General features: G+C 40.9%; 1 protein-coding gene across 2 annotated transcripts in view; it reads right to left on the reverse strand.

Moving 5' to 3' along the window:
- Positions 1-355: 355 nt before the first annotated feature.
- Positions 356-18,365, reverse strand: part of SS18L1 (SS18L1 subunit of BAF chromatin remodeling complex) — a 39,659-nt gene continuing 21,649 nt past the window's right edge. The window contains exons 2-11 of one of the 2 annotated variants that reach the window (XM_063459604.1): positions 13,472-13,548; positions 13,296-13,380; positions 12,650-12,794; positions 10,214-10,411; positions 9,361-9,525; positions 9,094-9,195; positions 7,166-7,261; positions 6,269-6,388; positions 5,826-5,953; positions 356-5,031 (exon numbers count right to left, since the gene is read on the reverse strand). In XM_063459604.1, the coding sequence (XP_063315674.1) occupies positions 5,005-5,031; positions 5,826-5,953; positions 6,269-6,388; positions 7,166-7,261; positions 9,094-9,195; positions 9,361-9,525; positions 10,214-10,411; positions 12,650-12,794; positions 13,296-13,380; positions 13,472-13,548 (1,143 nt within the window). In that variant the 3' untranslated portion in view covers positions 356-5,004. The remainder of the gene's footprint in view (positions 5,032-5,825; positions 5,954-6,268; positions 6,389-7,165; positions 7,262-9,093; positions 9,196-9,360; positions 9,526-10,213; positions 10,412-12,649; positions 12,795-13,295; positions 13,381-13,471; positions 13,549-18,365) is intronic. The other variant, XM_063459605.1, reaches the window with a different exon arrangement.

The raw sequence follows: 18,365 nt of genomic DNA on the forward strand, positions 1-18,365 counted from the left end.
AACTTACCTGGTCTAAACAGAGCATCGGATTAATGCGGTTTAGTCGTGCTAAACTGGAAGGCAAAGAAAAATAAATCCTCAACTCGTGAGTTTTCCCATCTTTTGCCTGTAATCCCGCTGTGAATTGGACACACATTTTAACATGTTCTGCTTAATAAATAAGGATCTGTGAGTTAGATATACCCCAGTGGAATCAATGGTACCAAGTCGCTGGGTCTCTATACACAGAATACAGTAACCCATGAAAAGCAGGGTTTGGCTTTCCTGCTCCGTGGAACAGAAGACATGAATGAGCATCCTTCTATACATACATTATACATGATTAGAAAAAACACACGTGACAGGCAGGGTTTTTGTAAGGTTTTTGTATTCTTTGTAAAAAGCAGAATCCAGAATGCAATGACATTTCTTTAAAACATTCAATTGCACAGAAAAATGGCAATTATTTCACCGGCGCTAAGCCTAGAATGGCTTGTAACAGGTAACAGCAATACATGAATTCTCCGAGATAAACAGCGACTCACACGCCCTGCCTGCAATCTTAATTTCCTGTTACTTGTGCTGAAACAAAGGTGGCAAACTCCAAGTCCAATATGTATGTAGCATGTCCGAAAAATGGTGTATGCATCAAAAACTAATATTCATCAAATGGAATTACTGAGAATATTATACTGAAAGGGACCCCGTCACCTAAACCTTTTTTTACATAAATTTAAACTAAACAATACTACAGAAAAAAAATGATATTATCATCTAACCAATTTAAGGTATGCTGAGCAAACATCAGCACCAGATAGATATTAAGTTGTTATAATTTTATTGTTGTAGATACAGTTTTCCCATTTAATAGATATAACCAATCACTAATCTCCAATTTTTTTCCAGCCATCGGGAAGCTAAAGGATGTCGCTGATCTGGACAATCCAACTGGCTGTGACTATTAGTGTGAATATTAACGCAGCCAATAGGAAGCAGAGCTTCCTGCACTGCAGTGGGAGACTACGAGATCAGAGTTCCATCAAAGAGAAAATTGGGATCTCTCTGTGTGAATGAAATATCACCTGATGTCAAGGTAGGGAGTCAACAGGCTGTTAGAGAAAGAAAAAATAAATAAATAAAATGTATTGTTTTAATCCACTACTTTAAAGGGACACTATAGTCACCAAAACAACTGTAGCTTAATGAAGCCATTTTAGTATAGATCATGCACCTGAAGTCAAAATCACTTTTGATTCTGTTTATGTAGCCCTAGCCAGACCTCCCTGGCTGTGACTGACCAAGCCTGCATGATCACAAAATGGTTTCATTTTCACTCCGATGTAACTTACTTTAACCCCTTAAGGGCCAAATTTCTGGAATAAAAGGGAATCATGACATGTCACACATGTCATATGTCCTTAAGGGGTTAAAGGTTTTTATTTCCTGCTCTGTAAATTCAACTTCAATCAAACACAGGAGGCTCCTGCAGGTTCTAGCAAGCTATTAACAGAGCAGGAGATAAGAAATTCTAAATTAAACAGAATTTGCAATAAAGGAAGTATAAACATTAGATGACTCGTTACAGGAAATGTTTAGGGAGGGGGTGTAAGTCACATGCAGGGAGGTGTGACTAGGATTGTATAAACAGAATGATTTAACTCCTAAATGACAAAGAATTGAGCAGTGAGACTGCAGGGGCATGTTCTATACACCAAAACTGCTTCATTAAGCTAAAGTTGTTTTGGGGACTGTAGTGTCATTTTAAGTTGGGCTACTGAAGTGTAAGAAATGTGAAGGACCTGGAGTCTGCCATCATTCTCCTGAAGGTGCTTATTTGCTAAATTGGGAATTTGAGGGAAAGTGGACAAGGGAATTTTAGCTTTCAGACCAAAATACCCAAGCTGGATCTGAATTAAAGAATATTCCCCACTGAATCCTCCAGGTTAGTAAATAGGTTTATCGTGGTTATTCTCTGAAATGTAAACTGTTCCGAATATAAAGTAAACTTCACATTTTAGGCCTCATAGCGGAAATGGAACAATTCCCCAAGTCCTTCGGTTTGGCTAATTTGGCAGAATTCCTAACAATTCACAATTTTGCGAATAACCGTGTAAAGCTCGGCTCGCCGGAGGAAGCAAGAGTACGTCTTCACCTGGCAGCAAGAAGATAAAATCACAACATTTACTAAGCTGCTACAGTAAGACGCTATCAAATGATTATCGGAATCGTCAGGATTTTACCTTAAAGAGGCAGTAACTCAGGAGAATATCCCACAACTCACTGGGGCTTATTCTCTAGGCTGGAAACTTTTAGTGCAAAATTCTCTTTAATGAATGGAATTTATTCCCTAAAATTAGATGTTACTGGGGCTGTATCAGTTTAAAGTTACAACTTATTACAACACGTTGTATGCTGCATATAACATTAGGGAAATTGTAAACCAGTCTGTGAGGTGCCGCTTACCAGCGCTGTACTTTTTGGTAGGAACCAATAGAAAAAAACATAAAGAAAATCATCCAGATTACTTTTGATACCCAGAATCTGCCCAGACTTAATGCTTTAAATCATATTAAACTTTGTTCTGTACATATTCCTTTCAGGGCTAATTAATGTTAACCTATAGACATTGCCGTTACCATCACATATGAAAAGCAAATGGATTGAGGAAGTCTGGTCGCTTTAAATATGTGGACAGTGGCCAGCTTGTATTCTTAAAGCACCAGCTACCTAAATAGCAATACATTATTCAGTGAATGTGCCATATGCTCTTTGTTTGGAAACTCACAATTAAATATACACACACTAAACAAACTGTGCATTGAAACATATATTAATTTGCTCTCAAAAAACTCTATCATTTTATCCCTTCGAGTGCCAAAACTATAAGTGCAGCCAAATCATAACTTCAAATCAGTTCAGACAAATAAATATTTCATTTTTAAAACGAGACTATAGGAAGATGATGAATTTCATGTACAAGTCAGAACAGATTCACTTTGACTTTTTTTTTTTTTTTTTGCTCCACAAAGTGCTCATTAAATTACCCTTTCAAACACCAAAAATGGTCTGTCGCCTACTGCGACACACAATACGTTACGTATTAAATAACTGGATACTGATCCAAGTGCAACGCAAATTAAATAAATAAAAAAACATAAAAAAACAAAGAAACAAGTTACCTGCGCGCTATCCCAAATCCCTATGCATATTTAAATAACTGGCGTTTTTTTAAGGATCATTCCAATGGCTGTTATTTAAATTTGCATAGGGAGTTGGGATGGTGGGCAAGTGATTTTATTCTTTGGTTTTTATTGTATGCATTAGGGCTGATGTGTACTATAATCATCGCTGCCACCCAAGAGTAGTGGGAGTTTGAGCGCAGGGCTTTATTTTGTAAATAAATAAAAATATCTCTGGCGCTGTCTTTATTAATGTCGCAGCCCTCGTTGTGCTCTCAGCACTAGCACAAAGCAAATCACATTTATTCTAGGACAAAAGCAGAGAGCCACAGGCTCTCCATATGATACAACAGGACCTGCAGTGGCCCTCTAACACTTACTACCCTCGGCCAGACTCCTGACCTGCTTTTTAAAGTGAATGGGTGGCTTCACTTTCCTCCCGTCTGCACAGAAATAAATTGTCAGGCCATGAGGATGGGAGGAGCAGAGGACACGACTTAACTAGTACCTACTCTCCTCGGGCCTCACCAAAATAACATCTGGCAGTAAAGTGGTTAACTTGATGAGAAATGAAATGTATGGACAATAATAAAACCAGGTGGTAAAGCAATCCGTCCATGCTATCGCTGGGTTTGAGACAGCATGGATGGCACAGTCCGCTACAACTGAGATATAGCTGAACACACAGGTTTGTTTTTTTTGCCTAAGCAGGAAGTGTGAAGAATGAACAGCCCACATCTGACTTTCTTGGGGGCATTTTTAGGACAAAATACTGAACAGGAAAGTCACCTGAATTGTAGATTTTTAAAGTTATTTTGGTAAGATTGCGAATTATCCACAATTCCAGGTTTAGCGAATAAACATCTGTCCAGTAATTATTAGTTATTGGGGGTCAGTGTGACAATGATCTCATCACAATGTTTCTCATGATCACAGCTCAGCTCTTTAGAATCTTCCTAATCACGCCTTGAACTCTAAAAGGGTAAACTTTGTAAGAGGGATATATAACCGGTTTTGGAAGAATAATGTAATATACACATTGGGTTTAACAATGCGCTGGTTTACCTTTCAGATCGTGTCCAAGTGCTGGCCAGGCTCTGGGTTTAACCCTCTGTATGCTGGCACAATTTACAGGAAGGGTGACTTGGCTATAAAAATCATTTATAAAGTTCATCATTAGGAATTCACGTGGGGAGTCTGAAAGGAAATAGAATAATTTGAAAGCTGCCGGCAGTTTAACGCCTGATTAGAGCTGCTACAAGCTGCACTGTGATCAGGAAAGAAATGTTCAAAGTATTTACATGACGTACAGACTGTACCAGGTCACACAGAAACTCACACCAATGCTCAGCCTGAGCTAACATTTGACATGTGCCAGATATCTTTACTCCATTATTCTCTCAGTAATTATTATTGAATCAGTGAGGACACACACCGTAGCTGGCAGCCACTAAGGGTTCTTCTGGTTTACACTGGGCTGTCTAGTACTTCACGGTGGATAGAAACCTATAAAATGATGATGGGTAAAACTACGCACCTTTCAGGTCTGCCCTTACTGAATGACATCGTGATCCACAGCTACATCTAGTTTCTGGAATTAGTCTTTGTCAATTTATTTTTAATAACACTTTACCGTCTCTGCTGGGAGGCAGATCCCTGATGGGTAATGTGTTAAATGTTGCATGTTGGCATGGCAATGTGTGGATGTCCCTATAATTTGCTGCATGTGACATTACAAATGGCAGTCAATTAAATAATGTGCCAGGGATGAGAACAAATTCTCCCTGCGATCCCCGCCAGTCCATTAGCTGTACCACAGGAAGGAATTAGGTACCACGGTGATGGATTATTGCTGGTAGTTTCCATACTGGCCCTGAGGGGAGACAGATAGGATACAGTAAATAAAAGCCACAACAGCACAATGGAATTGGCTCAGAAAAGGCAGAGAGACAAGGATTCCAAGCTAGAGAGACTGTGAGCAAGAGAAAGAGAGAGGCAGAGATACAGAGAGAGAAAGAGACAGAGATACAGAGAGAGAGTGAGGCAGGGATACAGAGAGAGAGAGAGAGGCATTGAGAGAGAGAGAAACAGGGATACTGAGATAGATAGAAACAGGGATACTGAGAGAGAGAGAGAGAGAGAGAGAGAGAGAGAGAGAGAGAGAGAGAGAGAGAGAAAACAGTGATACTGAGAGAAAGGGACAGGGATGCAGAGAGAGAGGCATTGAGAAAGAGAGAGAAACAGGGATACTGAGAGATAGACAGATAGATAGATAGATAGAAACAGGGATACTGAGAGATAGATAGATAGATAGATAGATAGAAACAGGGATACTGAGAGATAGATAGATAGAAACAGGGATACTGAGAGATAGATAGATAGAAACAGGGATACTGAGAGAGAAAGAGAGAGAGACAGGGATACTGAGAGAGGGAGAGGAATATCAAAGGAAGGAGAAAAGGCTATGCCAAGGAAAAGTGAAGAAGGAATTAGAGAAATTTCAATGGAGGTAGAAGTGAGCGATACAATGATGGCGAGGGTTGGAGAAGCGAGCAATACAATGATGGCGAGGGAGGGAGGGAAAATATAGAGTAGAGGAGAGAGAAGGAATAAATCACAATAATCAGGATATGTATCTTTGAATTAACGCTACATAAAGGAATTTACCTGCTCATAGCCGTAGGGCCTCTGCTGCTGGGCGGAGGATGCGGTCTGAGGTGCGCGATAACTGGAGTACGGCTGGCTCTGACCTTGCTGGTAGCTGGAATACTGAGAGGATGTTCCTTGTGCAGGAACTGGGGAAGTTACAGAAACAGGATATTAGATTGCAAGCTCTTTTGGTCACAAGAAGTAATAAAGTAATAAAACAAAAGCATTGGATCCCTTTTGCAAAACAGAATTTTCAAACGATACTCAAACCACAATATCTTAATTTAATGACAACAGTGATGTATCCAAATAATTCCTATATGAATCTTGAGGCTGATGAGGTGTCTTCCTGCCTCCTTCATAGACTGAGAATTCTGCTGGCAAGCAGTTATGGGTGTTCGTTTTTTTTCCTATTCCTTGTTTATGGTGTAAGAGTGCCAGCCGGGCTCTAACAGTCTCACCGTATCCCTGCTGTTGTCCAGGATAGTTTTGTTGGTTTGCGTACTGCTGCTGGGAGTATCCCGGCTGTTGGCTCGTTCCTTGTTGATATCCTGATTGCTGCTGACTGTACTGTGTGTTTCCTGCAGAAGGTTAAACGCAAACATAGCACCAGATTATTAAACATGTAAATTATAGCTAGAGAGTCAGCAGCGCAGGCTGAAAAATGGCTACAAAGATATCACTATATACATTTCCACGTTACCGATTCAGATATTTCCTCGCAATTTGGAAAGTAAAGCTGTATTTCACAATGCATTTTACACCTTAGCCCTAAACAGCTGAACTGGAAAACAATCTCAAGTTCCGATATGGGTTTAGTTTGGATATTTTGGTCTAGAATTTCAATTTACTTGGAATTCCTGGCACCTTAGTGAATAACTGTAAACGTAGACCAATAATACATATAGAAATTACTTATATTATTGTTATATTATATCGGTTAATTAAATGAGACTCTGACATCATATCCCCCCCCCCCAAAAAAAAAAGGCACATATAAGGCATTTCATGCAAAGCAACTTAATTTTCCCATAATTCCTGTGATGAGACAGTCTCTAAGGTAATGTAACTTATCTTAGTATATAAAATAGAGAAGTGTCTAAACACTTAGCACGAGCACATCTTATACACGCCAAATTAAAGCGGAGATATTTAAATGGTCTACTATAAAAGCGAGTGGCTGCCATCTACAGGACTTCGGTTGTAACTGTGTGTATGAAAAACATCAGCATCAAAATAGATCACATTTTAAAACATAAGGAATCTTTAGGAATTGTATTTCCATTTAACAGGAAGGTATTATGTATTATAGGGTTACAGAGATCAGCTACACACAGCTTTACTCAAGGGTCACTTACCTCCTTCATAGTAATGCTGCGACGAATCCTCAAAGGTTCGGCTGTCGTAGCTCTGCTCCCCATAAGATGACTGTTGGTAGCTGTAATCACTGTGGCCTGCAGAACACAGGTTACAAAGAGATCGGCTGGATTAGATTGTAAGAGGCAGTAATGATGTCTATACTAATCGTCATAGATATTCTGTAAATAGACAGCCAGACGCAGATACTGTATGTAGACAGTCAGTTATAGATACTGTATGTAGACAGTCAGATATAAATATTCTGTAACAAGACAGCCAGACGCAGATACTGTATGTAGACAGTCAGTTATAGATATTCTGTTACTAGACAGCCAGACACAGATACTGGACGTAGACAGTCAGATATAGATATTGATTAAATAGGCAGCCAGACACAGACACTGTATGTAGACAGTCAGTTATAGATACTGTATGTAGACAGTCAGATATAAATATTCTGTTACTAGACAGCCAGACAGAGGTACTGTATGTAGACAGTCAGTTATAGATATTCTGTTACTAGACAGCCAGACACAGATACTGGACGTAGACAGTCAGATATAGATATTGTTTAAATAGGCAGCCAGACACAGACACTGTATGTAGACAGTCAGTTATAGATATAAATAGACAGTCAATTATAGATATTCTGTAACTAGACAGCCAGACAGAGGTACTGTATGTAGACAGCCAGATATAGATATTCTGTAAAGAGACAGCCAGATGTAGATACTGTATGTAGACAGTCAGTTAAAGATATTCTGTAACTACACAGCCAGACAGAGGTACTGTATGTAGACAGTCGGATATAGATATTCTATTAATAGACAGCCAGACAGAGGTACTGTATGTAGACAGCCAGATATAGATATTCTGTATGTAGACAGTCAGATATAGATATTCTGTAAAGAGACAGCCAGATGTAGATACTGTATGTAGACAGTCAGTTAAAGATATTCTGTAACTACACAGCCAGACACAGATACTGTATGTAGACAGCCAGATATAGATATTCTGTATGTAGACCGTCAGATATAGATATTCTATTAATAGACAGCCAGACACATACTGTATGTTAACGGCTTGTTCACTAAATTAAAGGAAAAGTCTAAAAGCCATAACCACTACATCTTATTGCATAATTACAGCTTATTGTATCATTGCATGGTATTGTAATTACATCACATTGTACAATCACAATAGGCTGCAAAAAATAGCACACTGTAATATAATGAAATATAATGATCGCAAAGCTGTAATTAATCAATAAGTTGTAATAATACAATAAGCTATTGTAATACACTGTGATAATATAATAAGCTGTAACATTACAATGAACTGTACTCATACAATGAGCTTTAATAATACACTGAGCTATTATAATACACTGAGTTATAATAATACAATAAGCTGCAATAATACAATGAGCTGCAATAATACACAGCTATAATAATACAATGAGCTGCAATAATACACAGAACTATTAGAATACACTGAGTTATAATAATACAATGAGCTGCAATAATACACTGAGCTGCAATAATACAATGAGCTGCATTAATGCAATGAGCTGCAATAATACAATGAGCTGCAATAATACAATGAGCTGCAATAATACAATGGGCTGCAATAATACAATGAGCTGCAATAATACACTGAGCTATAATAATACAATGAGCTGCAATAATGCAACGAGCTGCAATAATACATTGAGCTGTTTTCATACAATGAGCTGCAATAATACAATAAGCCTTATTTATACAATGAGATGTAATCCTACAATGAGCTCTAAAAGTACAATAAGCTGCATTATAACAGATTCATTATTTTGGGAGAGATTGGAGGCTCAGAGAAAGATAAAAGTGATAAGTGGTAACGAGGTGTACATGTAATATATTAACCATTCCCAGGACTGAGTGGCACTTACCGTCTGAGTAATACTGCTGGCTCATTGGCTCTGAGGGGCCCTGGTTGTGGCCATATTGCTCACTATAATATTCTTCCTGCCCCAGGTACTGCTGAGAAGATCCTGGAAGAACAGGGGATAATAATAAAATGGCAGACAATCCATCTTCTTGTAGAGCATATTGACAGGCTTTCTTACCTTGTTGTGTAGTCTGAGTGGACATTGTGATCTGACCATGAAAGGTAAGCTCTGTATGAAACCTGGGATAACTGGCGCATGCTCACTTACCTTGCTGTGTGGGTCTGTATGGACCCAGAGGTCTCTGCCCCATCATGCCACTTCCCTGGTTGTTCTGGCTCATCATGGAGATGGAAGACTGTGCTTGGTAATGCTGGCTGCTGCCTTGTGCCGTGGTGTAATGGGAGCTGGCTGCTTGTTGGTGCATCATGGACACTGGTCAACAACAAGGTAGAGCTCAGAAATGGGCAGTGGCAGGGGGAGGAACAAGGCTGGGTAACAACTAGGAAGAGTTTAAAGCTAGACAGCAAGAAGAAAGAGGTCAAAGTTGTCCATCATAAGGAAGAGGTTCATGGCTGGGCATTGTTTAAGATGAAGTTAAGGCTGGGTATCGTCAAGGAAGAAGTCAAGGTTGGGCATCATCAAGGAAGAGGCCAAGACTGGGTATTAAGTAAGGGGTCGAGGCTGGGCATTGCAGAGTAAGAGTGTAAGGCTGGGAAACATCAAGTCAACAAGAGTTCAAGTCTGGGTTTTGTCAAGAAAGAGCTCAAGGTTGAACACTGTGTCAAGGAAGGAATCAAGGAAGAGGTAAAGGCTGAGCATTGCCAAGGAAGAGGTCAAGACTGAGCACGGTCAACGAAGTGGTCAAGGCTGAACATCTTCATAGAAGAGGTCAGGACTGGGCACTGTCGAGGTAAAGTTCAAGACTGATCATTGTCAAAGAAGAGGTCAGGGCTGAGCATTGTCAAAGAAGAGGTCAAAGCTGGCAATCACAAGGAAGAGATTAGGGCTGTCAAACAGAAGGAGACAGGGCTGTCAACCACAAGGAAGAGGTCAGGACATACACATCACGGTACAGTTACCAGATTGCTAGCTGTTATCATGAGCAAGGATTTTCACTTACCAGGGTTGGATGGCATATTCATATTTGCTCTTGATACATAGTTGCTGATGCTGCCCTGACTTTGCATTGGCATGTTCTGGGAGCTGGGCACTGCGTGGCTGTAACCAGGGGCTGTGCCATGCGAACTGACTGCCATGCTCATTGTTGTAGTAGGCATGGTGGTTTGGCCAGATTGCTGCATGGACACATGGCTGGGCCCTAAAATAAAGCATGGGTTTAGTAATTAACACACATAGCACATGCCGGTTGCTGAGCAGGGAGCGATCCGCACACAGTAAACACGGTTAATGTTCATATTCCTCTATCAATTCACTGAAGTGCAATATTTTAATTCTGATTTGACCCTCTAATCTATCCAATTGTTTGAGAATAATTCCTGCAAATTCCATAGATTTCACATTATGACTAATTTTAAGGAAATTGCCATTGAGACCCCCTTTTCTAACCAATAAACATCACCCATTAGTTGGGGCTGCAAATTCTCAGCACTGCTCGGTATTGGGAGAGCACTGAATGAAGAGGGGTACCCCAGAAATGCAGCATGCAGAGGGATACCCCAGGAATGGACAGGGATACCCCAGGAATGCAGCATGCAGACGGATATCCCAGGAATGCACAGGGATACCCCAGGAATGCAGCATGCAGAGGAATACCCCAGGAATGCATGCATGCAGAGGGATACCCCAGGAATGCACAGGGATATCCAAGGAATGCATGCATGCAGAGGGATACCCCAGGAATGCAGCATGCAGAGGGATACCCCAGGAATGCAGCGGGATACCCTAGGAATGCAGTAGGCAGAGGGATAGCCCAGGAATGCAGAGGGATAGCCTAGGAATGCAGAGGGATAGCCTAGGAATGCAGCGGGATACACTAGGAATGCAGTAGGCAGAGGGATACCCCAGGAATGCAGCGGGATACCCTAGGAATGCAGTAGGCAGAGGGATAGCCCAGGAATGCAGAGGGATAGCCCAGGAATGCAGAGGGATACCCCAGGAATGCAGCATTAGGGTTATACCAGATCTTCTCACAATGGGGACTATACACTAGACCAGGGGTAGGCAACCTACGGCACTAGTGCCATGCACGGCACTCAAGGTGTCTTTGCACGGCACTCAAGGCTGCTAGAGCCAAACAGGCTCTGGCCTATCAGGAGTGCGAGTGAAACTTCAGATATCTGCCAATACGAAAAGCTGGTGAAGGACAATCCTCAATTTATGCATTGCAGCACGTAGAGGGGATCTCAGATCACTTCCACCCAGCAGTTGTGTATGGGAATCCACGCTGTAATAGAGCACCCCACAGCTGTTGTTGCAGTTCCTGTCCTTGAGCTGTAACTGGCCGGCCTGGTCCCCACTGGAACACAGGGAAGCCACCCACACTGCTAGATATACACAGAGCTGCAGAATAACCCTCCCCTCATACAAATAATACGAACAGCCCATACACAAACACAAAACACAATCCGCACAAACTCAACACCACTGATAATCCACATGCATGCACACAACCCAACATGCAGCCTCTCACATGCAATACCTCAAACAGCCCCTCACATACACACACAACCAAACATACAATGTGACATATCCATCCACGCACACAATTCTACAAGCAGCCCCCATATACAGCCCACATTCATAGGTTTATTTACACAATACCACAAACTACTCATGAACATATACAATATAATAGCTCATACATGCACAAATACAACGATACAAAAAAACTGCAGTATAAAACAAGCACAATATGGCAACATATACACCGGCACGCTATGGGCCATAACAATCTTATTTTGGCACAGTGCTGCTAAAAGGTCGCCTACCCCTGCACTAGACTGTGATGGAAGTTAAAATATAGGCCAAAATAGCAGAACTGAGAAAATAATAGGGAAATAGTAACAGTTTTCCCCAAAACGTATCAACTTAGTTTAGTAATTTACGGTTAATAAACCCATAGCTGTGATCAGTAAATGGAAAGGGCAGGAGGCAGGGAGACAATATATTTCAGGCTTTGTAGAAAACGCACTAATAATGGTGTAAAACGCTACAATTTATCTTTATCCTTACATTACCTCCCTCTGCAACAACTGTCAGCGGATGGCGAGGGGCATATGTAGCACGAACACATGGAGCGGCACAGTGTTAGAGGATCGCAAGCTAAATGTTCCCTTAAATTAACTACAAGTAACCGCATTAAGTAATAGGAAACGCAGGCGCAGGCTGCAGAGTGTGAAAATTCACATAACCAAAAGTATTAATGCCATGACTGAACACAATCAAAACACCTTTTCACATAATTATTGGTATGCTCCTCCCAGGGCTCCCACCATGAATCTCCTCTGTACGCCCGCCACCCGTTTCCTCTGCCCATGGGCTGCTATACAATCAACGTTCACACATCTACTGCCTGGCAGTGAACGCCAGCGCTTACCATTAGTGATCTGACTCTGCATGAGGGAAGACGGGGGCAGGCTGGCACCTAGAGTGTCGCCCACGTTACCCTGTGTATGGAGGGGCTGGCTGGCTGCTGTTTGGCTCATCCCTCCAGGGCCAAGATTCAGGTTCTGGGTCGGCGGCTGCAAACAAATAGATAATTATTTATTAAACCAGAAACTGCATTTTAAGGCAGCCAAGCTGATAGTCCAGATGACTTGGAACAAGTCTCCAATTTCACCTAAAATGTGTAGCTTTCAGTTAAATTCCCAATTAAGTGCACAAAGCCCCCAAAATAGAATAATTCTGAAATAGCTTTCATGGGATGTTCACAAACAGTATTCAAGGTCACACGAGAATTGAGGGTGCTGCTGAGAGCCCCCACACATTTAACAGACAGACATTAAGGCATTGACAGTAGCCCACACCCGGCACTCCATGGAAACCTGCAAAGATGTAGGACCATCTGAAATCAATGCCTGCAGGTACTGGGGGGTGGCTATCAGTACATTGTATACATAGATATATATCTATCCAGAGGAGTATTTATGAATGTACCTCCCAGGTGAGGTGGTATACTCTGATATATACTCTACAGGTTCCACATTGTACCTGGTGCGTGTTGCAATGGATAACAAACTCACCGCAGGTAACAGAGACTGCATGTTCTGATTGGAATCTGCTATTGTGGCTAAATAAACCAGGTTACGATGCAGGATCTGCTGATACCTATGGGAAACAAAGGACATTGAATCTGGGTAAATTAACAGCAGCCCCCTAACCTACAGAAAGGACACTCTGTGTCAGTACGGACACTTACTGAGTGCACTCTGCTGTCTTCCCCTTACTCTGATAGTCCATGATACACTGTATCAAGTGATGGTTCTCATCCAACATCTGACAAAATAAATACACAAATAGCGTTTAGTGCAAAAAACGTGAACGAGACTCGGCTCTATGGCTAGTATTACTCTGTATCATGGCTGGCAGTGCCCTGTGTTATAATCTGTATCATGGCTGGCAGTGCCCTGTATTATTCCCTGTATTATGGTTGGCAGTGCCCTGTAATATGGCTGGCAGTGCCCTGTATTATAATCTGTATCATGGCAGACAGTGCCCTGTATTATAATCTGTATCATGGCTGGCAGTGCCCTGTATTATAATATGTATCATGGCTGGCAGTGCCCTGTATTATGGTTGGCAGTGCCCTGTATTATGGCTGGCAGTGCCCTGTATTATAATCTGTATCATGACAGACAGTGCCCTGTATTATAGTATGTATTATAGCTGGCAGTGCCCTGTATTATAGTATGTATTATAGCTGGCAGTGCCCTGTATTATAGTATGTATTATGGCTGGCAGTGCCCTGTATTATAGTATGTATCATAGCTGGCAGTGCCCTGTATTATAGTATGTATTATGGCTGGCAGTGCCCTGTATTATAATATGTATTATGGCTGTCAGTGCCCTGTATTATAGTATGTATTATAGCTGGCAGTGCCCTGTATTATAGTATGTATTATGGCTGGCAGTGCCCTGTATTATAGTATGTATTATAGCTGGCAGTGCCCTGTATTATAGTATGTATTATGGCTGGCAGTGCCCTGTATTATAGTATGTATTATGGCTGGCAGTGCCCTGTATTATAGTATGTATTATGGCTGGCAGTGCCCTGTGTTATAGTATGTATTATGGCTGGCAGTGCCCTGTATTATAATATGTATTATGGCTGGCAGTGCCCTGTATTATAGTATGTATTATGGCTGGCAGTGCCCTGTATTATAGTATGTATTATGGCTGGCAGTGCCCTGTATTATAGTATGTATTATGGCTGGCAGTACCCTGTATTATAGTATGTATTATGGCTGGCAGTGCCTTGTATTATAGTATGTATTATAGCTGGCAGTGCCCTGTATTATAGTATGTATTATGGCTGGCAGTGCCCTGTATTATAGTATGTATTATGGCTGGCAGTGCCCTGTATTATAGTATGTATTATGGCTGGCAGTGCCCTGTATTATAGTATGTATTATGGCTGGCAGTGCCCTGTATTATAGTATGTATTATAGCTGGCAGTGCCCTGTATTATAGTATGTATTACGGCTGACAGTGCCCTGTATTATAGTATGTATTATGGCTGGCAGTGCCCTGTATTATAGTATGTATTATGGCTGGCAGTGCCCTGTATTATAGTATGTATTATAGCTGGCAGTGCCTTGTATTATAGTATGTATTATGGCTGGCAGTGCCCTGTGTTATAGTATGTATTATAGCTGGCAGTGCCCTGTATTATAGTATGTATTATAGCTGGCAGTGCCCTGTATTATAGTATGTATTATAGCTGGCAGTGCCCTGTATTATAATATGTATTATAGCTGGCAGTGCCCTGTATTATAGTATGTATTATAGCTGGCAGTGCCCTGTATTATAGTATGTATTATGGCTGGCAGTGCCCTGTATTATAGTATGTATTATGGCTGGCAGTGCCCTGTGTTATAGTATGTATTATGGCTGGCAGTGCCCTGTATTATAGTATGTATTATGGCTGGCAGTGCCCTGTATTATAGCTGGCAGTACCCTGTATTATAGTATGTATTATGGCTGGCAGTGCCCTGTATTATAGTATGTATTATGGCTGGCAGTGCCCTGTGTTATAGTATGTATTATGGCTGGCAGTGCCCTGTGTTATAGTATGTATTATGGCTGGCAGTGCCCTGTATTATAGTATGTATTATGGCTGGCAGTGCCCTGTATTATAGTATGTATTATAGCTGGCAGTGCCCTGTATTATAGTATGTATTATAGCTGGCAGTGCCCTGTATTATAGTATGTATTATAGCTGGCAGTACCCTGTATTATAGTATGTATTATGGCTGGCAGTGCCCTGTATTATAGTATGTATTATAGCTGGCAGTACCCTGTGTTATAGTATGTATTATAGCTGGCAGTACCCTGTATTATAGTATGTATTATGGCTGACAGTGCCCTGTATTATAGTATGTATTATGGCTGGCAGTGCCCTGTATTATAGTATGTATTATGGCTGACAGTGCCCTGTATTATAGTATGTATTATGGCTGGCAGTGCCCTGTATTATAGTATGTATTATGGCTGGCAGTGCCCTGTATTATAGTATGTATTATAGCTGGCAGTGCCTTGTATTATAGCTGGCAGTGCCCTGTATTATAGCTGGCAGTGCCTTGTATTATAGTATGTATTATGGCTGGCAGTGCCCTGTATTATAGTATGTATTATAGCTGGCAGTGCCCTGTATTATGGCTGGCATTGCCCTGTATTATAGTATGTATTATGGCTGGCAGTGCCCTGTATTATAGTATGTATTATGGCTGGCAGTGCCCTGTATTATAGTATGTATTATGGCTGGCAGTGCCCTGTATTATAGTATGTATTATAGCTGGCAGTGCCTTGTATTATAGTATGTATTATAGCTGGCAGTACCCTGTATTATAGTATGTATTATGGCTGGCAGTGCCCTGTATTATAGTATGTATTATGGCTGGCAGTGCCCTGTATTATAATATGTATTATGGCTGGCAGTGCCCTGTATTATAATATGTATTATGGCTGTCAGTGCCCTGTATTATAGTATGTATTATAGCTGGCAGTGCCCTGTATTATAGTATGTATTATGGCTGGCAGTGCCCTGTATTATAGTATGTATTATAGCTGGCAGTACCCTGTGTTATAGTATGTATTATAGCTGGCAGTACCCTGTATTATAGTATGTATTATGGCTGACAGTGCCCTGTATTATAGTATGTATTATGGCTGGCAGTGCCCTGTATTATAGTATGTATTATGGCTGACAGTGCCCTGTATTATAGTATGTATTATGGCTGGCAGTGCCCTGTATTATAGTATGTATTATGGCTGGCAGTGCCCTGTATTATAGTATGTATTATAGCTGGCAGTGCCTTGTATTATGGCTGGCAGTGCCCTGTATTATAGTATGTATTATGGCTGGCAGTGCCCTGTATTATAGTATGTATTATGGCTGGCAGTGCCCTGTATTATAGTATGTATTATAGCTGGCAGTGCCCTGTATTATGGCTGGCAGTGCCCTGTATTATAGTATGTATTATGGCTGGCAGTGCCCTGTATTATAGTATGTATTATGGCTGGCAGTGCCCTGTATTATAGTATGTATTATGGCTGGCAGTGCCCTGTATTATAGTATGTATTATAGCTGGCAGTGCCTTGTATTATAGTATGTATTATAGCTGGCAGTACCCTGTATTATAGTATGTATTATGGCTGGCAGTGCCCTGTATTATAGTATGTATTATGGCTGTCAGTGCCCTGTATTATAATATGTATTATGGCTGTCAGTGCCCTGTATTATAATATGTATTATGGCTGTCAGTGCCCTGTATTATAGTATGTATTATAGCTGGCAGTGCCCTGTATTATAGTATGTATTATGGCTGGCAGTGCCCTGTATTATAATATGTATTATGGCTGTCAGTGCCCTGTATTATAATATGTATTATGGCTGTCAGTGCCCTGTATTATAGTATGTATTATGGCTGACAGTGCCCTGTATTATAGTATGTATTATAGCTGGCAGTGCCCTGTATTATAGTATGTATTATGGCTGACAGTGCCCTGTATTATAGTATGTATTATGGCTGGCAGTGCCCTGTATTATAGTATGTATTATAGCTGGCAGTGCCCTGTATTATAGTATGTATTATAGCTGGCAGTACCCTGTGTTATAGTATGTATTATGGCTGGCAGTGCCCTGTATTATAGTATGTATTATGGCTGGCAGTGCCCTGTATTATAGTATGTATTATAGCTGGCAGTGCCCTGTATTATAGTATGTATTATAGCTGGCAGTGCCTTGTATTATAGTATGTATTATGGCTGGCAGTGCCCTGTATTATAGTATGTATTATGGCTGGCAGTGCCCTGTATTATAGTATGTATTATAGCTGGCAGTGCCTTGTATTATAGTATGTATTATAGCTGGCAGTGCCCTGTATTATAGTATGTATTATGGCTGGCAGTGCCCTGTATTATAGTATGTATTATGGCTGGCAGTGCCCTGTATTATAGTATGTATTATGGCTGGCAGTGCCCTGTATTATAGTATGTATTATGGCTGGCAGTGCCCTGTATTATAGTATGTATTATAGCTGGCAGTGCCTTGTATTATAGTATGTATTATAGCTGGCAGTGCCCTGTATTATAGTATGTATTATGGCTGACAGTGCCCTGTATTATAGTATGTATTATAGCTGGCAGTGCCCTGTATTATAGTATGTATTATGGCTGACAGTGCCCTGTATTATAGTATGTATTATGGCTGGCAGTGCCCTGTATTATAGTATGTATTATAGCTGGCAGTGCCCTGTATTATAGTATGTATTATAGCTGGCAGTACCCTGTGTTATAGTATGTATTATGGCTGGCAGTGCCCTGTATTATAGTATGTATTATGGCTGGCAGTGCCCTGTATTATAGTATGTATTATAGCTGGCAGTGCCCTGTATTATAGTATGTATTATAGCTGGCAGTGCCTTGTATTATAGTATGTATTATGGCTGGCAGTGCCCTGTATTATAGTATGTATTATGGCTGGCAGTGCCCTGTATTATAGTATGTATTATAGCTGGCAGTGCCTTGTATTATAGTATGTATTATAGCTGGCAGTGCCCTGTATTATAGTATGTATTATGGCTGGCAGTGCC

Source organism: Pelobates fuscus, chromosome 6, assembly GCF_036172605.1.
Source record: "Pelobates fuscus isolate aPelFus1 chromosome 6, aPelFus1.pri, whole genome shotgun sequence".
Taxonomy (NCBI): Eukaryota; Metazoa; Chordata; class Amphibia; order Anura; family Pelobatidae; genus Pelobates; species Pelobates fuscus.